Here is a 24,040-nt window from a genome sequence, read left to right as displayed (position 1 = left end):
TGATGGAACATCAGTGGCTTTGTGATGTGTGAATGAGTGAACAGTGGGCTGTATGGATGTCGTATGGTGCAGCAAACAAACAGAGAAAATAAAACTGGCTGCAGGCGGTCATGCCAGGTGAACTGAATCTCCCTGATTAGCTGACTTTTATGCAGCAAGGAGAGATTATGGAGAGCAGCCTGCCCACAAAATGAGTCATAATGCCCAGGTGTAAATAGAAAAATGAATGATGGCTGAATTCCATTTAAGTTCAGCTTCAGGATGCTGGTTCTGTGCATGTTGTCACACTTTCCCTACAAGTCAAAGTGTTTGCTGAGATATAAAGGCCGGTATGAGAAATAATTAGAAGCATTTGAAACACTGAGAGCAGCAGGAGATAGAACCAAATGTGATCATCTGGAAATCATTTATCACCCATTTTAATCAATAGAATCATTTGGTGTCTCCTTGAAAATAAACCATGAACAAACACACATGGACAGAAAGGCCCTGTAAACACACCATGTGCTAATCAGAGCTCTCACCTCTAAGTTGCTTGGAGACCTGCACCAGGAGGGTGTACTTTTTCTTTTTAACTTTTAGTCCAAACTGCAGCTGCCCTTACAAAGTGAGCACTGTTGCATGCGATATGCCTGGGACAGCTGGGACATACTACGCCATAACATTGCACCTTGAACTCTGACCCTCTTGCTCATACATCTGTCACAGTCCATACTGCGAAATCTGAAGTGAAAAGAAAATGTATACAGTTTGGTAGCTGTGCCGAGACTTTGTATGAACCCTGCTCTGGACCACTCGACGTGTATCTTCCACTGCACAGACGATCGTGAGTCAAAACATCCAGAGAGGCATGCTGGCTTGCATTCTGCAAAATGCAAACGGGTGGAAGACGTCATGGTATTTTTGGCATTCTGACATGAATTAACACACTAAATCATACATACTGAATCCTTCTCTGGCATGCTTAATATTATGGTAATGTGGGTACTGGAACACAGCAGCTGTCTTGAGAAGAGTTCTAATCAACCAGTAAGTGAAAACACCTGTGCCTTTAAAGCATGCTACCATGGACTTGGATTTTTTTGGACAGTGCTCAGAATGAAAGCACATGGCGCCATCTTGTGGTTTTATTCTGTTACTTCACATCCTTGCAGTCCCATCATCTGCAAACCAGCTATGAAGTCTGTCAGAAAGCAATCAAACAAACCAGTTTTTCAAAATACAACTCTGTTATGATCAATAATGCAATCTGCAGCATGAGTCAATACACAACAACACTTCATTTGTACCGATATTTAATATTTAGACATGGGGCAACAGCCATTTTTACAGCACAATTTGCATAATTTATCAATACCTCCTGTATACAATCACAAAACCATGACAGTAGATTTTTTTTTTTTTAGTTTACTTACAAGTGAAAAACCAGACAGGTTTTACAAGCATTATCTTTGTACAGTCAGCATACATCATCAATAATCTTAATAGGTTTTTTTTCATAATTTCCCCCTCTATAACATTTTGTTCTATATCTTTCTCTACCTCATTCTTTTTTTCTTTAATAATATCTGGACACAAAAATAGTATGAACCACCAACGAAACATGCAACATCCAGTGTGAGCACATTTAAATTCTCCTGCAACTGACTGAGTTGTTAAGATAGACTTCTGTGTAGTTAGACTCTGGTAAACCTTTAGTGTTTGGTGCAAAGGGTTGGGTAAATCCGGGTCCCTATAGACAGACAGAAGTCGTTTCTCAGTCTATCCACTGTACAATGATGGAGAGAAAAACAACTTCCCTTTACTTCTATGATCACACACCTTTTTTCCACTTCTGCTAAAAGACCTATTGCTCCCCAAACCGCAGTATAAAAAAGCTATGTATTTACAAGGTTGGAAATAGAGAGATGGCATCTGCGTGTGTGTGAGTGTGTGTGTGTGTGTGTGTGTGTGTGAGGGTGTGTGTGAGGGTGTGTGAGAGTGTGTAATTCTTTGAGTGTTACGAGAGATTTTAAAGTCGATATTTTTAGACAGACACCACTTAAAAAAAGAGATATGCATTATAGCCAGTGACATGCATGGACTGGGTATGAAGATGCTACACACACAAGCACGTGGGTATAAAAATAAGGCAATAAAGAAAAAGAATAACCCCACACTGACCTTAAAACTACTATACTTTGAGATATAACGTCCATTGATTACAATGTTGTCTTTTTTTGGTCATTTGTCGTACACATACTGGAAAAGGAAACTATTCAAAGGGGGCGTGCATAAAAAGATGTAACTGAACAGGAACGCTGTTTTTTTTTTTCTTATCTTGACTCATAACTAAAATTCAGGATCTGTGCATGTCATTTTCCATATGTGAGTGTGTGTTGGTGCACGAGGGAAAAAAAGTTGGTTCTCTGAGTTTCAGGCCGTCTAAACCTTGTAAACAAGCACTACATTGTGTATAAAAACAAAATTTTTCAACCTTATTTTATGTACAACTGATATGTACTGTAAACAAATATAATACAACATATGAAATAGTCTTACAGGCAATAAATAAAGATTCATATAGCCATACAAAATAACACGTTTAAATAAAAAAAAAAACATATTAAAGCAATAACCATTTCATGGAGGACATGTCGAGACGCAGCAGTGCAAAAGAAAAATCAATATGAATGCTTCCTCTCCCACATCGTGTCACGTTCCCGGCGAGTCAAGATGCAGCTCCCACGTTTATACAGTAGATGTTGCATAGAAATCCCTCAGATGTTAAGTGTTGTCTCACTGCCAAGTTTGACTGAAAATGCTGCAGCCGTCCTGCCTCTTGACCCCCGTACAAGCACGCGATATGACCTTCCTCAACACATAGTGAGCATAGTAGATTTTTAAAGACACAACATTGAAGTGGAAGTGGTAAGATCAAGACAGCACAGATATGACAAAAAAAAGAAGCTGGGACAAAACCTCAACATAGAAAAGCATTTTTGGATCTTCAGAATGGCAACAGTGCGTTTTGATGAATAGTTTCCGGCGCATTTCTCTTTTGTTCGCTACAACATCTCCTGATACTGTCCTTGCTTTGCCTCTCTACTCCCTGCCCTTGGAAAAATAAAATCTCGTTTTCAGCAGGAGGATGACGTCAGTTTTACATTCTAAGCAGAAAAAAGTGCAAAATACCACAAAAGCGTGCGTCGCTGAACGAAAGCGGGGCTGACACAGGACTCGTAATGTGCTCGGATCTCACGAAGAAAAACAAGAAATACTCAAATCTCATATGGTAAATGTGTCACATTCTAAGGGGCATCATGGGTAAATAAAAACTCTATGTCACAATCATCAAGACTTGATTGTCTGTGATAAAGATATCTATATATCTATCTATATATGTTAGAATTAATCTCCAGCTATGACACTTCACTATATACAAAGTGAGCCTTAGAGGTGGATTCTGTGTGTGTGCGTGTGCAGAACATGTGGCACTGCATACCAGAGAGATAGGGTCATGCGCACAATATGTAGTGTCCAATTTAATATATATCAATATAGATCCTTTATCAAACAATAATAATCATTTGATTTGAACTCAGTTTACACTTGCGGAGAGGAAAGATGGGGTCCAAAGTGAATGACGTCATGCTTTTTTTCTCTTGCACTGGAATGCTAGGTAGTCTGTTATAAAATATACTATGCTTCCTTCCCAGGATAGATTCTTAAGTACTTAAATAATTGAGGAGAAGACAAATGATAGAACTCTACGCTAATATCATAATACAAAAATAAATAAGAGGTCTCCGAGGCGGAGTCTTCAATATTTCTTTCCCAAAATGCTTTGTAAACCAATAAAACTCTGCCGTCATAATAAAGCAATGAGGAAAATCTTTCATGGATAAAACATCTAAATAAATCTACAAGTGTGTCCATTCCCTGTAGAATTAAAATTTCTCTTCTGCGTGAATGACTGTGTGCAAAGTTGTCGTAAATAATCGTGTGTGTGTGTGTGTGTGTTTGTGTGTGTGTGTGTGTGTGTGTTGTGAATTAAAGTGTGTAATACCTGGTTGATTCCGCGCTTGACCTCTGAACTCTGCGTTCTCCTCAGCCCTGCCTGCACTGCTGTACACTGTATGTCCTGTAAACGTGTGTTCATTGCCTGTAAACACATAACTATTCCTCCGAACTTCCCGCATGACAGAAATCATCAACAGAACTGCCCGTACGAACGAAAGCCTCCTCCAAAACTCGCGCTATCGAGCCCTGAAACAAAGATCGAAGAAAAAGACATCTCGCCCCCTCCCGTACCCAAACCACCCTCCCACACCCAAGAAGAGTAGATTAGCATTATGGATGTTGAACCTAAGCGTCTCCAGATGCCAGAAACTTCTTCCTTCCCTCTCAGGTATAGTTTTTTTTTTTCATTGCGTCTCCTTCTACGAGTGGATTTGCGCCGTGCTGGCGAGCAGCTTGTGCCAGCTCACCACCCGCTTGCGCAGGTCCACTTTGTCCAGCCACACATAGGCCTCCCCGATCAGGGTCTTCTTTACGAACTTGCCACCATTGGACACCAGGAACAGCTGGTGTGAAAAGAACAGAAAGCAGTAAGTCATATGAGTGAGTACTTAAAGGAATAGATTGATTTTTCAAGCTAGCTTCATGCTAAGCTAAAGCAAGAAAGCCTGTATCTAGTACCAGTCTGTGAATGCATTGTTAAAATATGGAGCTATTCTCCTGCTGTGTGTGTGCGTGCAGGCGCGAGGGATCACCTGCAGAGAGTGTCCGGTGGGGTTCATACAGAAGCGGAAGGTTTCGTTAAAAGATGGCTCACGGTCATGGCGACACACTCTGGTCTTCTTCTTGATGATCCTCTTTTGGGTGGCGATGTTCACCACATAGAGCTTCACATAAAGATCTGTGGACACAAACACACACACACACACACACACCCGTCAATGTGACGCTGACATCAAACTGCTATGAATGTGTTTTATACTGCGAATCACATATTGCTTTTGTTTCAAGCTATTTTGCATGTTGTTTGTGTAAATATATAACCTACTCTCATATCTGTGTGTCTGTTTTTGCTGTTATGTGTTGTGTTTATAGTAATATAAGCCACGGAAACCCAAATCAAAGCCTTTTTAAACTGCCATAAAACAACATGAAACACAGCCCCTGCATACAGAATTATCCAAACACACAAATTACACTCAGGCTCTAACATTGTGTCCCTTATAACAGTAGCCTGCCACTAGAGGGCAATATGAGAACTGTAACTCCAGAGTGTCTGTCTGCTTAGAAAGTCAAAGCCCTTCAACATGGAGAAGAAACTCTGAAGATGCACAGAAACACCAGAACAAGCTTTAGAAATAGTCACAGACGGACGGCGATGAAATGTTAATGTTAAGAGTCACTGCTGCACATTCTTTAGAGCAGCTACATGCTGTCGATGGAAATAAACCTTTGTGTGCAGATCCCATCTGGAAGCAAGTGCAAATCAAGCACAGGGCAGGCAGCTTGCTGTATTAGGATTTAAGAGGAGGCGAGGTGGGCGGCGATCTGCCTTTCATCGAGGGTGGTGTGATTTTGCTGTAGACACGTCTGTCCGGCGTTTAGATAGTCAGGCTCACATGTGATCCATCTAAACACTGTTGTATGTACTGTCCGATGCTACAGTCGACCTCGGAACTCAGGGTGCTGTTTATTTTTCTATCCCACAAGACAGTTATGTAATAACATGAATTTTTAATCCTGGGTGTTACCCAGAAGTGGCCATCTGGGTATTTAAATATTTAATTGTAGTGATAAATCGTAGGATTATCAAATGCTACATATGTTTTTTTCAGCACAAATCTCAATTTCTGTGCTTAAATTTAACTTTACTACACAATAGAAATGACGCAGCTGTTTGCAAACATGGAAATTATTTTCTTATACAAGCAGTAACACATATTCTAGCCCTAAAACAAATAAATATTGCTTTTCACTTCCAAATATCTGGGAGTCTTTACTGTCTCCAGTTTTGGTTCTGTGCCCGCTTCTCTCAGCAGCATCTCCAAGCATTTACTTGATATTCACTGGTGGTGAAGTGTGCACACAGTGACACATCGCACCCCTAACATGTCCACGCTGTGCTCCTTTTGCAAGAGGCTTACGTGTTTGTGTTTGTGTGAGTGCAATGGTGTTTTTAATCTTTATATTTATTGGTAGCTGGTTAATATATGCCAAACGCTGCTTTCTAAGGGAATGCTGGCTGGCTATCCCGACACCTGTGCCTCTGCATGTAGAAAAACTGGCAAAGATTGTGTGACATGTCTTTCTAAACAAGTGCCTGTGTGGGCCTCCTGGCTGTCAAGCATTAAGAATGACAAGCAGCACATAAAACAGTCTTTGAATGTTGAGAAACCCCGAAACAGAACTTAAAATCCTGCCTGTCTGAATTCATGTGCGCATGTGAGCAGAAACGTTTTCCATTACCGGGCAGGTGGTCTGGACTCTTGAACTTGTAGGTGATGTTGCGACACTGAAGAATCTCAAGGACCAGGTGCTCGCCCTCCGTCTTAATCTCCTTCTTCAGAGCGATCTTTATCTCCCCCATTACCTGGGACTTACCTGAACAAACACACACATATTGAATCAGCAGGGCACAGTGAAACATAAAGCACAGATCCAAAGCCTGCCTCTGCTCTCTCCCTCCCTCTCCTGTGCGTGAGGGCCCTCTGCTGGACTCTGAGGGTACTCCCATGATGAGATATCAAACGCTGCCCGCGAGCGATCGCAGTTATTTGTTTTAAAAGGACTTATGAGCAGCTCTTCCTGGTTTCTGGTTGCCTTGGAAACTGAATGGAAATGACAGTTTTGAAAGATGGGTCAACGAGACTCTGAAAACAGGAAGTGCAGCCTTGTGTGTGTGTGTGTGTGTGTGTGTGTGTGTGTGTGTGTATTACTCATGTTGTGGGGACATAAATCTGTTCATGCAGTCACACTGTGGGGACTCGCCTTTCTTATAGAGACAAAATACAAATTCCAGTAACATAAATCATTAAATCTTAGGGTTGAGGTCATGGTGATGGTGGTAAGTCCACACAGCGTCCCCAAAAATGATGGAAACACGACTGTGCATGTGTGGGCGTCTCTGCCCAGAGGAGAGAGACGCACTGACACAGATCGACTGAGGGAACAGAGGGTAGATGATGAAGAGGTGAAGAAAACATGGATAGGAATAAAAGTGTTAATCCATGTGTGCAAAGCACTGAACTTCAGTCTCACACATTGTTGTAAATGTGAAAAGGAGATAACGAACCCTTTTAGCTTTTTAAAGGTAAACTATGAAGGATGTTACTACAAACAATGTATGGACTCATGCAAAAGTAATCCCACTCAATGATCACTTATGAGAAACTTGATTTTAAAGATTAAAAATAAAATAGATAAGAAAAGACAAAAAAGGTCAAATAAATAGACATTTAATCAGATTTACTATTTCTTGAACCTGGACATCTGAATGTACGTGCTGTACCAGAAAATGCTAAAATAATATATTAGTTAATACTAAAAGGCATCAAGAGAAACAGTTCTGAATACACACACACACGTACGCACACACACATACTGTGTGTCTGACCTTCACCGTCACCGTGTCCCATTGATGACTTCATCACGTCTGTGCCGTTCGGGATCTTTCCACTAAAGAGAGGGGAAAGAAAATCCTGGAAATTACAAAACCGAACTGAACTGTTCATCTTCTGCTTAGAATAGAAGCAGGTGTCTGAGCGTAATTGGTAGTTTAGCATCAACAAACATTTACAGCACAACGGCTGCACTTTTTTTAACGTTGTTAGTTCAAGATCACAAGTTTATCATTTCATGTTCCTGCGAAAACAAGCTTTGATCTATCAAGAAATACAAGATAATCAACAAGTTATCACCAGAAAACAAAAGGCTGTTTCCTCTTATTACTTAGCATGTTTAGGAGAGACCAGGAGCGCCTTGCCAGCATGCAGAGATGGTGTCTTGACAACTGTAGCACCTGATTTCAGGTGAAAATGCCAAGAAATATCCCCCATTGATGAATGCATCAGAATGCACTTCAACCTGGGCCACTTCTTTTCTAGTTCCTGTGAGCCAATGAGGAGTCTTTTGGTTGCAGTCTACTGGACAGTAACACATCTGACTACTGTCTATAAGCCTATTCCTGACCATAATTATTGATGTAAATATCCTCAAATCATGAGAGAAAACATTCTTACAAGTTCATAAAATGTTCACGTGGTTTGCTTTGAAAGTCCTCAGCCCATCCCACAGGGCAGTGCGTGCACGTCATGGTCAGGTCGTGATAAATTAACCTTGTTATTTCCAGAAATCTGGCTTTAATTTTCTTGAGATAACGACATAAATTAATCTGTTATCAAAAGAAAACAAGCTTTGTTGTGTCAAAATAAGCAAAGGCATTTTTGGCCTTCTGTAGAAAACGAGGCATTTAAAGAGAAAAGTATTTGAATCAGTCCACTCACAATCGGGGCACCTGGAAGATGGCACTGTCCACCTCGTTCGTCTCTCCGTCTTCGTCCAACAGGCTGTAGGCGCTGCCACTCAGGCCGCTGTCCAGAGAGGCTGCAGTGACCGGGGCATCGCTGGATCTGTAGCCCGACCGAGCTGTGCAGAGATACGACCACACCCATCACGACAAAGAGACAGGAAGAAAAAGCACACCTCTGCCGGGTCCAAGAACGTAAAAACTAGGGCCAAGAAGCATTCGTTAACATCTGCAGCAACTAGAATCCACCATAATCAGCTTCATACTTCAGATGATTTATGTCGCAGTCAAAAGTGAAGCTTACTCAAGTCGCACAGGGCTGGGCTGTAATGAATCGCACACAAACACTGAGGACCAGCGAGAAGCATGTGAACAACCAGTGTGCTTAGAATCTTTCTCTCAGACAAAGACAAGACAAAAATAGCTCACATGTAAAGCTTCAACATGAAACAGACAAATAAATCAGAGAAATATCACATGTATATGTTTACGCAAAGGTAGACCAAACAAGAGGCACGTAGACCCTACTCACGTTGTTAGTTATCTATATGAGCCATTATTAAAAATCTGATATCTCAGCTTTAGTTTAGTTTAATAATCAAACTACATCAATAAAGTTTCATATCTGGAGTTTAAAGGATGTTTATGAGTGTACCTTTTTTCCAAAATTGTTGAACAAAAAATGTTTATATGCACCATATTTTTAGATGTTACTCGTTAGGGAAATAGATGCTTAAATGTTTTACAGCTCAACATTTTATTCTCGAGCAGCTGATCAGGCGTCAGGTGTGATAGAGAATGAATGGTGTGAGATGCGTGGATGTGGTGCAGAACAGGATCCATGTCGACACCTTTTTGGTTTTCTTTCAGGCCACTCAACCCATCGTCCGATTGCAAAAGCTCACTAATACCAGTTCAATGAAGCAATGGGGGAGTCATGACGCGGCGGATGTGGCACAGTGTTAACTCTCAATGAATCATGTGACAGTTTGAGACATTCATTTCCTGTTATTAGTGAACTGTGCTGGTGGCCGTTAAGAAAGCGTGTCTCGCTGCATGAATCTCTGGTGATGTGGCTGAGTGCAGCTTTCTCCCTGTCTTCCTGGCTCTTTCATGAGCGTGTAAGACTCCCCTCTCTCTTTCTGCAGGTGTGCGTTAGTAGCATCGCATCCTCTCTTTCTTTCACTCTCTCTCTCTCTCCGTGCTCCATCTGTGCTTCAGTCACACGACAGAGAGGAGACTCTTGGGCAAACTCTCACCTCCGATGCTCTGCGGCCTCTCTTCTGACACGGCTTTCCTGAGGGTCAGGTGTCTGCCGTCTGATCTGCTCCCTTTGGCCGACGCAACCGATGGCAGGGCAGGCAGCCAATCAGACTGGGCCCTCTGAATGGTGAGCACGCCCACCACGCTGTGTCTCTGGTGCCTCAGCGAGAGGCGGCCTCGTTGGCCTGGGTGTGTTTGTTTTTCGCAGGCGCAGGTCAGATGTCAGGGGGTCAACGCCAGGAAACAAAGGTCATGGGGTCGCAGTTTAAGATGGAAGGAGGGAGGAGCGAGATGGAGATTCAGAGAGCGGTTTATCTTCATCATGGCAACCAGCTTGACTGTCAATCACATGCAGCCACAGTGTGCGGTGCACATCTTCCCCTCTTACATTCCACTAAGAGGTGGGGTGTGCAGCATCTACTGAGGTGCATTGTGGGTCCGGTAGTTGTTAAAACAAAACAAAACAAATCAAAAAAAAAAAAAGGGGGGGGGAGGGGGTGTTAGTGGACTGCATGCACAGCCATCTCAGTGGAGGAGCTTCAGAAAAGCTGGTTGTTGTTTGTTAAGGTAAAGGAAATTAAAAACAAATAAAAAACCAAAAGAGGTTAATGATATTTCAGGGAGAAGGGGTGGGAGTGCAACTTTCTTCTGTTTCACTGCTCGGATCAATCAATCCAAAATGTGTATGACAGCTAGCTGGCGACAGAAACCTCCTCTGGAAGCAGAACGTTTTTCCCGGTGAACTCCAGTAACTGAACTCGTAGCAACAAAGTTTACAATTTGCTCGTCTTGTCATTTGGGAGAGCTGGAGATGTCACTGTGCTCTGACAGTATTTATTCCTTCAGAATATGTGCTGCAACTCTTTCCACACTGTCATATTTCTACTCATCTTAAGTAAAGTTAATGTTTTTAAATCAACTATTAAAAAACAGCAAAACCTAACTCCAACTTTGGTAAATGTAATCATTTCTGTTTAACTTCATATTAAATTAGCGTTAGAAAATAAGGTTTATTGCCTGTTTACTTTTTTAATGGTTAAAGGGTTTTTAAGCAGTTAGTACTGGCCTTCAATAAGCAACCATTATGCCTCTTTGGGTTCACTGAAAAAGGGTCAAACTAAGGAAGACAGTGTGCTACAGTACAGGTGAGATGCTGGCTCTACACACTTGTGAGTACATACAGAAGAGAAGCGGTGTGAGTTTTGACACACTACGGAGGAGAGGACCAGAGGGTGTAGAGGGCGTAAGGAACCAAGGATAAGAAAGGAAATTAAAGGAACGGAAAAAAAGAACTCAACAGAGGGTAGAACAGATGAGTGTGCCAGGAGGCCATGCTGCGGAGGCTTTATTTGCGTCTTGGTTTACTTGGTTGGAGGCGTTGCGGCGGCTGCTGCTGCGACTGCTGTGGGGCGTCGCCCGGTGCTATGGCAGCGCCTCTGCCGCTTCCAGTGCCGCTGTCCTGATGGTGTTGCCGTGCAGCGCTTTTGCTGGAGCGTGAAGCGCCGTGCGAGCGAGAGTGTTGGCCGTGTCCGTGGCTGTGGCTTTGGCTCTGGCCCTCGGACAGGGAAGGCTTCGATGTGCCAGGGCTACTGTGAGATTTCTCGATAGTGGGCACCTGCGTGTCTAAAACAACCAGATTCACCAAATTACCAAAAAAACTATCCTTTACTTAAGTGAACTTAGAGGCTGCTACCTTTTGTGTATCACCTGTGGTGAATTAGTAGCTGGCAAGAGAGCAGCTCCATTTAGCCAGCATAGCAACTACCTATCAAGTCTACAATCTACAAGCATCCTCATTAAATTTGATGGTTAGTTTTCTAAATTAGGGGAGCAGTCAAAGCCTTCCACCGCCATGTTGCCCTCTGTGTTAGAAGAAAGGTAGAGGGAAGCTAAGGCTAGGCCTCTGAGCTGGGTGACATCATGACAACCAAGAAAACAGACCATGAGAAAGCAAAAAGCATGAAGCTTAAGCTGTGACTGGTGTGCAGAAATGGGCATAGGAAGGTGCTGGTGTAAAGAAAAGACTGCAGAGGGAGAAACAGGTGGACAGAGGCAGACACCAAGATAGTGGAAGAAACAGGCGAGAGAGGTGGTGACAGGAAGAGAGCACCGGGTAAGAGAAGTGTGAAGAGTAAAGAAGACGAAGAAAGAAAAGCAGAGCACAGAGAAGAACTAGCAGAGGGAGCAGAGCACAGAGGGTCGTTAGGGGATGACGGTGATTAAGTCAGGCGGGTGAGGGAATTTCATTGCGTCCTACCCTTGGCCGGATCAGGAAAGATCCCGTGACTTCGGCTCTTGATGACAGATGATTTGGGGGAATCCTGATTGTCGTGTGAGGAGCCGGTGGTTTTAGGGGAGGAGTGCAGTGAGGAGGGCTTAGAGGAACTGTGGCGGCCCTGGCCTGAGTGGGAGCGCCGGTGGTGGTCCCCCTCGCTCTGCTCCTTCAGGGGGAGCCACCGGGGGACGTTGTCCAGCTGGGCTGTGTTGGACAGGTCTATAAGGACCTGGGAGCAGACACAGCAGTTTAACGTGCATATGCATGAAAATATATTGGCACACCACTGAAAGAAAACTGGTATTCTCAAAGACGTTTACCTCTCCTAAGAAATCATTAGAGGAGCACTTGTCGTAGTCCCACACGCTCACTTCCAGGGTCTTCTTCCTCAACTGATACACACACAGTCAAAGATTAACGTATCCTTTATGGTAAACTATCTTCGAGTGCACCATGAAATGCGCCTTTAAGGGACAGTTCACCACAGAATCCAAAATTATGACCCCGTTACTCAAGATAATCCACAGACCTTGTTGTGAGCAGTTTCATGTCAGAACTATTCTGGTTCTAACACTAGTCTGACACTGCGAGCTTGTGGAGATGAGTTTAAAGCTAACCGATACTGCCAGCAATCATTACAGCTCAGCCGAGGAGGACGCCATTAATGTTTACATCCCACGCTGTCACGAGCACGAGCATCTTTTCCATGAGAAGATGCAAACTTTCTTCTGCGCAGTAACTGGGTCATGATTTCTGGAAAAAGACATCGCTGTTGAGTTTATCAAATGTATTTTTATTGGCTCTTTGAGCAACACAAGCCAAGTGCCATCTAAACCTAATATATTTGAGAGACAGCAGACGTTGCAACAGCCAATTTATCCAAATAGATAAATACTGGTAAGAAGGGAAAAAAGTGTTTTTTTAATTTGGGACGAGGTGTCCCTTTAAAGAAAAAACCATATGATCTGGGCTTAAAGAGGGAATGTGCAGTTCAGCAGCTTAAAAAACACAGACCAGACAAGTCCACACATTTGCTATGATTGATAAGGGTCCAATGAATCTAAAATGGGGTCTAAAATTGTATAATCAAATCCCAATGGCATATCCATCTGCTGTACTAAAACCAGTGGCCACAGTGCCAGTCAGCATGCCAGCACAGAAAAGGCAATATTCAGTATTTTTTTTTTTAATATAATTCTTTCAGTAACGTGTAAGGTGGCGTACTGTGAGTTCTTATGTTTTTGCCTTACATACACTGCAGACTGTAGAGTTCTAACAAGTACAAACAACATCAACAGAACTTTTTCAAGTTTTCAAATCACTTTTTAATAAATTATTTTTGTAAAATGACCCCATGCGTGTCTAACCACATCAAAAGGTGTGTGAAATTGAACTTGTGCAACCACGCCTGTGAGAAACGCACGTGTGACCACATACCTGCTCCAGGAGGATGTTTTTATAGATGACCGTCTGGTTCCACTCGGGGTTGAGACTCTTGCCTGCGTGTTTGGACCTCCTCTTGTTTTCAGCACTGCGGGAACACATCAGAACAACACAGGTTTGATCACACACGTGCAAAAAGCCATGAAGATCAGTGGACCACCACAATGCAGGGAGCACAATATAGTGGAGCAGGGCACAACGTGACAGTAGAAAGGAGAGAATGAATGTGATGCACATTGTTTGGACGGCAACAATGTATGGGCCTACGTGCATGGACGGCAGGATATGATGTCAGGGTGTGCTGCAAAAAAGTCCATTTTGATGTCCATCAAGTCATTTAGACTCATGAAATTTTGATGTCCTACAATAAGTGAAAATGTATGGCAGTAAGGAGAGAGAGGCTGACTTGTTTACTTAGTTTGAAGGTGAAGTCAATTTGCAGATGAAGAAATAGCATAATCCAACCTTACTGGCCAACTATTTCACTTGTTTTCAGGAAAAAAGAAATACTTAACATCACAATGCAATAGAATGAATGCCTTCTTAAGATGGATGTTTTTTGCAGTGTGTAGGGTTTGATTCAAGATTGTAGCATATGAGTAAGTCCCTAAGAGTTAGTTTGGTCAAGACACGGACTAAAATAATGGAATGAATAAGGACTGCAGAGCAAAATAATGGGAGTGTGTGCTGAACGTGGCGGGGCATCGAGGGTACAGTCAGATGTCAGGGCACGATGTAGGACATTGCTGAGGGATTTAAATCACAAAACAGGGACAAACTAAGGGGTGTCAGGTTCAATGTTAGGATTTGAAATTACAATGGTTAGGAACAAAAACAGACTATCTACCAGGAAAACACAACAGTCAGCTGGGAAAACACTAATTGTAAGCACAGGGGATATAAGCTCATCAGTGATATGTTAAAGAGATGGGAAGATGTTAATATTTAGAGATTCGACTCCTCTAAAATGAGATGCAAGGAGACTAAGCTAGTGGAGTTAGTGGAACTGACTTTCGATAAGCTTCCGAACAGTTAGAAAACAACCTGGATGTTTGTTACCTTCACCAAACTGACAACCAAATTTCAACCAAAACAGAACCAAAGTACCAAAGTGGGCAAGTCACATACCTGGCGTTCTGGACAACCATGACCTGACTGAGGGGGTCCAGCATGCATTAAATATAAAGAACAACATACAGAAACAATAGTCAGAGGGAGGGTGGGGGGTCAAAGAGAGAGTCTGTGGACTGTGAGTGTGTATGTGGGAGAGGGAGATCACTGTATTTAGGTTGAGTGTGGGATTTATTAAGTGTGTTTCGGACAGGGGGCAGGAGCGGGGAACTGTGGTGTGCTGCAGCGGTGGACTGAATTTGTGCTTTAGTGTCTCATGAACAGCATGTATGTGTGTTGAGGGGGCTTTCAGGTGATTTAACGCATCCATTGGCAACCGTAGTGGAGATCTGCTGCTCATGAGCCCGAGTGAGCAGAAAAAAGGGATTCAAAGCTTGTGGTACAAGGACTGCTACCGCATCCTTTTGTATGTGAACACAAGAACTAATTTAATTTGTGTTTACATAGTTTGTCAGCTGGGAAAGGATCATTACTTTACAGAGCACCACTGTGTAAAATGTGAAAATCATACGAATTAACACTTTTTTACATTAACACTTGGCTGACCTGAACTACAAGTTGAAGTGTTTTGAAAGACAGATTCCTGCAGAACTTAAGCTGGAGTTATGCTTCTGCTGAGATACACGTAAACATCTCTGCTTCCATGTGGACATGTACATTTTATCCCCAGTCTGTCCAAATATAAAAGCAGTCTGCATGGAAACAGAACAACACTCAGATCTGTTACATGCAGCCCGGAGAAGCATAACCCTAGATTTACACACACTGACATGTAAATGTGCATTACTTTCACCAAATCACAACTATTTTTCCCTTTTTCCTGCTAAGCTGTCATTTATAACCACCCGTCTCACTGCAGGAGCTCCATGTGGTTGCCAGGAGATCTGTGATGCAACTGAAAAGCCTCCGTATGGATTGCAGTCGGTGCTCTGATAGCTGTGAGCCTGTCCATGTATACACACATGTAGCATATACACGAGCATTTGCACGCATGTGCTTACGGTAAGTGTGCATGTTTCGGTAAGCACTTTCAGCAGAGTGGCTGCAGGACCTGTGGGTGCCACTATCCCAGTCCCTTTAACATAACCCTGACCCTGTTTGAAAGCCACAGTGGCGTCTGCACCTGCACACGTCAAACTGAAGGCTCGTGAGAGTGGCGGCTGCAAAGCCCACAGCTGTATATTATTGCTTTTATCTAAAACGATCGCAGGAAAAAACACTCTCTCGAAGGACCTCATACAGCAGAGAAGGTGGGAGAGTCAATTACGTTACAGCACAATCACAGCGAGAAAGAGAGCCCTGGACTCAGGAGGGAGTGTGGATCGTATTGCACGTGAATATGAGAGCTATTGATTTTGACTGCACTCATCACCCATCAACAGGAGCAACATCAACACAAGAACGCTTGCAACTTCATATCATTTACATAATGTTCATGTCATTCAGCAGCAATACGAGGCTGATGGGCCCCGCAACAAGGAGTTCATATCACATGCAGCCGCTGGAACTCCAGTATTAAACATCTGATGGACCTGATGTGCAGTGCATATGCGCCATGGAACTGATACCAAAGACAGGTCATGTGCTGCACATTGAAAGATGTCATGGTAAGCCAAAATCAATTTTAAATCAATTTTAAAATGAATGGAAATTAGATTTGAGCTTAACAAAGGGGCTTCCTTTGCAGCCTGGGGATATCTAAGCAGGTATAGCACTCAAATTTCTTCTCCAAAAGTGGCTGAAAAAGACAGAAACTATGAAATCAATCATATCTTACACACCTCTATTGCTCAAAATCAACAAAGCAGGTACAGCTACAACATTTTATCCTACACCGACCTTCCTGTTCCTGTTCCTGCTCTGAACTACTGAAGGTGTGCTTGCAGTTTCCACACCCTTGACTCACCCTCTCCCTGGTAGGAGATAAACTTTAACAAACGGGTCAGAGTAGCCATTGTTGTCCCGCGGGACAAGGTTTCTGGCCTGCAGGACATGAACGATCAAGTTGCCGAGCTGCTTGTCGTAGTGGATTTGAAGCTGCAAAAAGAAGCACATTGAATTACATTTGGGGAAAGAAATGATGTGATAAAACTGGAAACTGTATAAAATTAACAGTCTTAAGAACATAAAATACAGGATTCCCTTTGTATTACCATGCACTTATTTAATTTAATGCTTTCTGATTTGCTAAAACAGTGATCACATACCCTTAAATCTAAAATATCAGCATTTAAACTTAGAGATCTGATCCTTTTGTTTCACAGACCTGTATCTCTCCAGAGATGGGGTGGGACTGGGTCTTCATCCCCTCTGCAGTCTGTAAGCGATAAAAGCAACATGCTTAGATACTGCTGGCAAAAATCTGGAGGTGGACACTTTGTGTTTACTGGTGGGTGTTCATACTGAACAGTATGTGCTGTGCTGCGCTGGGTTTTATGTAGTGCTTGAGGCTAAACTACAAGTTAAACTCTCAAAATTGATGCATCTGTTTTAATCTTCATTTTAGATGAGCTACAAGTGGTAAATGTTATATTCATAATAGAGGAAAAGCTGCCGAATGTGGAAGGCTTCAACATATGCTCCACAAACTTTATGTTCAAGCTGGGATATAAACTAATTGCAGGTCTCAAACCGCCCCTCCGGACTCGCCTTGCTGCTATGGCGTTTCTTGCTGACGGAGGGTGATCCTGGCTGACCGGGACTGGAGGTTGCCGAGGTGGTGGCGGGCAGCCCGGAGGAAGAGGTGGAGGTGGGAGCCTGCTGCTGGGACACCTTTTGCAGCTCAGCCGCCAGCTGCTTGGGATCAACACCTGGAGACCTGGGAGGTCTGTCACCTAGAGGGGTCCCACCAGGTGCATCATTATGCAAAGGCACCCATTTAAGCTCATGCATGCAAACATGGGCATGAACACATACAATGAAAATGTTCCAGTGCAATCATAATCATTTTCACACAAAACCAGTATGCAAAGCTGGGACTGGCCAAGGATCGAAGGCAGCAACCCTCTGCGGAGTTCTCTGACTTCTAGGCCACATACCATTGAAAAGGAGGGGCAAAGCAATTAATCATGAGCAGAAAACTTCAAGTTGGACGTGAAGGCTGTACAGTGTTTAAGCTCTTCTGAGAACAATTTCATGTCCCCGGTGTAATGCAGACGGAGAGCAACGCATGACTGAACTTGAGAAGAGAGAGAATTGTAGATGAAAGCGATATGGGAAGAATCTAAAAACTGCAAGAGACGAAAGTTAATTTGGAAAAACTGAGAAGACGGTGGCTCACCTTTACTGTGCTCCGGGAAATCCAAGTGGTCGGACCCTTCAGACTCAGCCAGCATGTTGAGATCACTGAAAGACAGACAGAAAATAAGGTCTCATACAATTGTGAAAATCAAAACTCAAGTCGAATGAAGAAAAAAGAGAAAATCAGTAGAAAGAAAACTGGTCCGGTTGCGGATGAAGTCAAGAAAAGCAAAGCTGGCTTACTTTTAAATAATTAAAATGGGAAATCAGGTTCAGTTTTAAAGATGGATGTCTCAGAATTTAATGCGTCATTTAGGGGGAAATTGAGCTTTTTGAAGTCATGACAATGACTGGAAGAAAAAGAGGAGCAGAGAAGAAGAGAGGAAGAGGCAGGAAATGTAAAAAGAGCAACAATTGGGGAAATTTAAATTTCGGGAAAATTACGGATCCAAGAGACAGTGAGTGATGATTAAAGTATGAGGAAGAAGATGAAAGGATTACTATGGCGTGCTCACAATGGTATGCAGATAGAAAAAGACAAAGGTTACACTCACAGTCTGACACACACTTCTGCTTCATTACACGGCTGTCCGACGAGCCCCTGGACCTCTTCGTAGGTTTTCCCCGTCAGAAGAACACCGTTCCACTCCAGGACTTGCATTCCTACACGCAGTCACACATTTGCATACAGTCATACAATACACTTAAATAAATGTGTGCAGAATCACATTTTCCAAACAAACAATCCACCTCAAACCAAATCAAACCAAAGCCCTAAAGAGAGTCATCAATCAATTCACTCCAAAACTAAATTCACATTGACCTGAATGGGGGACCAGTTCAGGGTCTAACATCCATCTTTTGAGTAAATTGACAGTGAGCAATCTTTTGAGAGAAAACAAGCTTTGATTCTTGTACTCAAACGACATGTGCATGAGACTGCAAGCCAAAAAAAATGGAGAGATAAACGCTGGTGACAGCCCAAACAGCAGCTGTGTGACAAAGCTGCTTGTAGAGCGCTCAGGCACAGAACTGGATTAAAACGAACATGAAAATGCCGTCATTTTATTCCAGCTATAAAACTAGAATTTGCAGGACAACATTTCAAACATGGTGCGTTACGGCCTGGAGAGAATACAAAAATCAATCTAGTCCAGCAATGACTAATGTCTCAAAGAAGGGAGAGACCGTTTATTTGTATTTAATGTGAAAGCTCATATCAATCCACACAGCACAGCAAACCCAGCGCATCCTCCAAAAACACACCCTGCCTCACTGGCAGGACTTACACCGATTGAAACAGCTCATCAGGAGGGTCTTCTGTTTGCGCCGATGCTCTCGAGCTGCGTGTGTGAGTGACAAGGAAGCTGCTGCAGTTTCACCCTGATATCATCAAATTGTTCACACTCCATGGCTTGCATGTGTGCTGCAGTTTGAAACGTGAAACTCAGCGATCAGACAAACAAGCGCGTATTCATGCACGCACTCTGTTTCGGTGCCTTCTCTGTGACACTAAGCCTCTACGCCTGTTGAATCTGACAACGTTTTCCCATATTCGCACCACAGAGGGTGAGACGCTGTGTTCCCACTGACAGAGCCAAAGTACTTTGCAGCCTTTTCTGTCTGTGTTGATGACAGGGTTATGGGTGTTATCATGGTTGAGTTGTGCTCGTGACTAACAACACCACAGATGCATCCTGACTCTTGGACTGAAGCAATCACCGACAGAGTTCTGTCTGTGCGTGGAGTAATAATGAATGAGACTATGAGAAAGGGCTGGACGATGGCTGAGACAGGTTAATGGGTAGCAGAGGGTTTACATATAACACATCCTCCTTTAAAACCTCATTAAGTCATAGAAGCTTGCAGATTTTAAAATATCTGTTTTGCATTTTTCTTACAGTGTGGATTTAGAGATGTTGAACAGGTGTGGACTGGATATTCAAGGTCCCTGTAGAACAAATTTTAATAACTTTGGTGTTCCTCAGACTGTTCCTGTAGCAACATCAACAGGTCGAAATTTTAATCCACCCAGTACCTGCACAAGTTCATTCAGCCTCAGCTGTACTGTGTTTTGCACCACTTGGCAAATGGAAAATGCTACCATGCTAACATCCTAAACCAAGACGGAGAACCTGGTGAACATTAAACCTGCTAATGCTTGCATTTTAGCACACTGATGTTAGCATTAAGCTCAAAGCACTAAAGCCTAATTAGTGTCTCAGAGTTTTTCTGATACAATCTACATTTCCCCAATATTGCTTTGAAATAAAATGTGCCTTTATTTTGTTGTCAAGTTACACCGGGGATCTAACTCGCAATTCAAGGAAACATCTACAAGCCAACAATTTTCCCACTCGCATTTGCTTTATTTGCATTTCTTTGATTTCACCGGAGCTCTCTTTGAATGTCCTCACAGAGAAGCGGAGAGAGAAAAACACGGAGAAGACAGCAATGTTAAAGGAAATGTAAGGAGACACGAACAAGAACAGAAAGTATAAAAAGAATTGCCCACGCTCAAACACACACATCCACAGAGCACAGACAGACGGATATCACAGTACGCAGGTCCAAACCGGGCAGTGTTTCTCTCTCCCTATCTCACCACCCATAGATCACTCGTGTGGCAGCTTCAAATATGCTCGGGCCACAGCTTGGCCAGTTGTCCAACACCCTCAGTGTGGCCCGACGCAGAGATTAAAGGGGACCATGAGCAGACAGATGGACTTGGCGGGTGACAGGGTTAACTGTTCCTAAACTCCCCCATGTGAAATCAATAGCACCTCATGAAATATGTTTCTGTTACTACACCACACAGCAATTTATCCTGAGGTGGTGTCAGTGAGTGGTGTGTGGGGTGAAATCACAGGTCATAGATCTCTGAGTTAGTGCACAGTGGTTACTTGGTGAAATTCATATGACACAGAGGTAGCCTTGTGTTAAGGGTTTTGTTTTGTTTTGTTTTGAATTAAAAATCCAATTTTACCAAAAATAGTTGCTGTCTGTAAACTGTGAGGAACATTAGACATACTTCTGCATGTGAATCACATGTCTAAGAACTGTATGAATGCTTGAATACTTAATGCTTGAATACTTGAATGAAGACATACACTGATTTACCCTCCATATTGTCGGGATTTAGATGAGAGAATTCACACTCTTATGCCTGCAAAGTAAATATGAAGCTACAGTCTGAAGTCAGTTAGCTTAGCTTAGCACAAGCACTGGAAATGGGGGAAACAGCTAGCTTGGTTGTCCTATGGCAGCAAAATCCACCTCCCAGCAGATCTAAAGCTCAGCTTAATGTTAGTCTGCCCTCAGCCAAGAAACAGTCCAGTAAAACCACCAAAATTTATTTTTCCACCTACACATTTTTCTTGCACAAAAGGAAGTTTAATTTGGTAAAAAAAAAAAAGCTTACCTTCAAGAATCTTTCCTGTTTGCTCTGCAGCTCCACCAGGGAGCACTTTGGCAACGTAGGCTCCAATGTCTCCATTACAGCCAGGGACCTCTTTCCCTCCAACCACACGGATACCCAGACCATTTCCTGAAAGTGAAGACATGGCATTTCGTTTTTTTGCGATGGCAACACACACATGCAGATTCATTTTCCTGCAACTCACAATTTCACTGCTTCTGCATGCAGTTTTCTGCTTTTGTAGAACAGCATAGACAACAGCAGACATGTCAAGTCCTCTGCATTATCTACAAATCACACGTGGATGTATTATTTGTCCTTGCACAGGTTACACAAAAAAGGCCTTCACTTACACAGAACCAGACCCTCATTTTACAGTATGAAACATTTTAACGTGGTTATGGAAGAGAGAACAGAATGACTGAGGCAAAATGACTCAGTTCAGTACCGGGTCCTCGTCAACAAAACGCTTCCTTTGTGGGCTGTTTGTTAATTGCGTAAGATAATCCTAAGTGTGAGGGATACACCATTTTGAGCATGGCGATGACTGATGAGCGTGGAGAACAGCCAAATCAAAACGGAAGCCAGGAAATGAAATGTCTGCCTGCTTTGAGCCTGGAGGAATGGTGTGATGGAACGTAATGGCAGGGGAAGTGACTCGCCAGTTTCTTCAGATCTGGCATGAATATCAATAAGTAAAATGCATGAAGCATGCTAGTCATGCTCTGTCAAGCTAATGAGATGTTATGATCCATATTAATATGTACATTCAAGTGTTATTTCCAAATAATTTTGAATCTATTTATGATCATTCAAATCCAATAAAAGGAAAACAATGTCTTTGCTGTGAGCAGGGCATATTTGATACAGTCAGTGAGCAATGGGGTCAATAAAATCTAATGCATGCATCACAGTCAGTAACACGTTAGCTTGTAATACATGCTTCTTCGAAGGGATGTTGTTCTTCCTCTTAGCATGCTGCTCTTATGGAATGAAATGTAGTAAACTGTGGTACTTTACCTGAGACACTGCGGTCTTTGGGATCCCTCTGCAGTTTGACCCTGAGGTGAGGGAAGGGGTAGTACGGGCCTTTTCCCTGTGGCCCATACACAGTAGTGAGATGTCATGTATGCAGAGGGTAAATGGGCAACAGTTAAGTATGGATTCTTTGCAACATGGACATAAAAATGAGGCATTTAAGTGTCTTGAGATTGAGTGTGGGTGCATGCATTTCATAACTTCTTGGACTTGATATACAGTAACTGCGAGAACTTTACCAGTGTCTGTGTGTACAGTATGTTCGTGTGTTTTTCCTGTTTCACCTGTTTCTTTTCTTGTCCATTCTCTGACCGTCCATCTCTAGGTTTGTCAAACCAGTCTGTCTCTTCTCGTCTAAGGTGGTAGGCTTCAGGGATACAAACAAGCAGTGTTTCAGAGCCAATCTGAGAACCTGCACTTTTTCGTCCTACTATTTAGGATTTCTTCAGTTTATATAAAGGTGATTACGTGCTATCAAGCAAAATTCTGCTCATGAAGAGTCTGCTAATGCTAAATTAGTGACTAGGAAAAAAATATGAGAAAATCAAGGGTTGGAAAAAATGTTAATTATTTCACTTTCATGTGAAAAGGGGAAAGATGCGAAACAACATTTTTCACAGGTATTATCAGTACAAAATGCAGTTGGACAGTGAATGAAAACAGCATTAGTACAGGGTGTATAGTAGCATAATCTAAACCTGTAATGTGGAAACTTTGTATGAGTGTAAATGTTGGGTATGTACATACTTTGCAGTATTCTCTAACTCCAATTGTTAGGAAAATGAATGTATTTCCTCTAAAACATAGAGAACGGTATGTGCCTTATCATATGACATCTTTGCAATGTAAAATCACTGAAATTTGTTTGAAGAATTGCTAATTAAAGTGGTTATTTGTCATTTCATTAGTGTCTTAAACCTACATTTTGTTATCATGTTATGATGATGTGCATTTGACTTGTGATGTAGGTTAATATGTTAGCTAATGGATGACTAGAGAACTGAACTATACTCTACCATTGGTTGCATCGTCTCTGTTCAAAGCCATCAGGGAATCACTTAGGGCTGGAATCAAGGCAAATGGGTTTACATTGCAAAATGATGGGATCCATATGAATTTATTGAGAAGTAGTTATTGCTGCATTCAAAACCACTCAGAACTGGGATCTTTACATGTTCAAACCAGACAAATAAACAACATTAACTTCTATTAGAATCTGAACTTACTAAAGTTGTCACATTTTGCATTCCTTTTCATACAAACACTATCCTCAGGTTAGACACTGACCACGTCACTGCTGCTTCAATTAAGCACTCCACAGAATACATTGATTATTGTGATAAAATTGTTTTAGCCCTTACTGGAGGAGTAGACATTTACAATCTATTGCTTATAAATCGAATTGATGGTTTATGGCTTTTACCGAGCAAAACATATCCAAAGGTTAGGAAAGAGGAGACTGTAGTAAACTAAGATTTATTTTATGTTCTTGCTTAAAAAATGTTTTTCCTTTTTCTTTTCCTTTTCTTTCCTGTTGAAATAAGACACTGTTCAGCACATTTTACAACACTGCCTCCTCTCAGTGATGACAGCCATAGCAAGTGTACAGAAAAATAAATGCTTGCTCAGCAGTTAATTAAAATAATGATATTTTCTGTAGTATTCTTGCATATTGATGTTTTTTATCAGGTTCTTTCCTGTTTCATAA

At 42.3% G+C, this 24,040-nt stretch overlaps 1 protein-coding gene across 1 annotated transcript in view; it reads right to left on the bottom strand.

The window, feature by feature from the left end:
* Positions 1-1,278: 1,278 nt before the first annotated feature.
* The window catches only part of pcloa (piccolo presynaptic cytomatrix protein a), a 55,948-nt gene continuing 33,186 nt past the window's right edge, over positions 1,279-24,040 (bottom strand). Inside the window, exons 8-26 of the mRNA XM_076721948.1 lie at positions 23,349-23,396; positions 22,617-22,699; positions 22,315-22,390; positions 21,298-21,423; positions 18,431-18,539; positions 17,917-17,981; positions 17,286-17,470; positions 16,903-16,953; positions 16,543-16,673; positions 14,634-14,660; positions 13,500-13,593; positions 12,383-12,454; positions 12,045-12,291; positions 11,153-11,410; positions 8,502-8,643; positions 7,613-7,674; positions 6,466-6,600; positions 4,755-4,900; positions 1,279-4,565 (exon numbers count right to left, since the gene is read on the bottom strand). Of these exons, the coding sequence (XP_076578063.1) occupies positions 4,422-4,565; positions 4,755-4,900; positions 6,466-6,600; positions 7,613-7,674; positions 8,502-8,643; positions 11,153-11,410; positions 12,045-12,291; positions 12,383-12,454; positions 13,500-13,593; positions 14,634-14,660; positions 16,543-16,673; positions 16,903-16,953; positions 17,286-17,470; positions 17,917-17,981; positions 18,431-18,539; positions 21,298-21,423; positions 22,315-22,390; positions 22,617-22,699; positions 23,349-23,396 (2,201 nt within the window). The 3' untranslated portion in view covers positions 1,279-4,421. The remainder of the gene's footprint in view (positions 4,566-4,754; positions 4,901-6,465; positions 6,601-7,612; positions 7,675-8,501; positions 8,644-11,152; positions 11,411-12,044; positions 12,292-12,382; positions 12,455-13,499; positions 13,594-14,633; positions 14,661-16,542; positions 16,674-16,902; positions 16,954-17,285; positions 17,471-17,916; positions 17,982-18,430; positions 18,540-21,297; positions 21,424-22,314; positions 22,391-22,616; positions 22,700-23,348; positions 23,397-24,040) is intronic.

Source organism: Chaetodon auriga, chromosome 22 (genome assembly GCF_051107435.1).
Source record: "Chaetodon auriga isolate fChaAug3 chromosome 22, fChaAug3.hap1, whole genome shotgun sequence".
In the NCBI taxonomy this organism is placed as follows: domain Eukaryota; kingdom Metazoa; phylum Chordata; class Actinopteri; order Chaetodontiformes; family Chaetodontidae; genus Chaetodon; species Chaetodon auriga.
The sequence above is the reverse complement of the archived record's forward strand: the minus strand, read 5'-3'. Positions and strand labels throughout refer to the sequence as shown.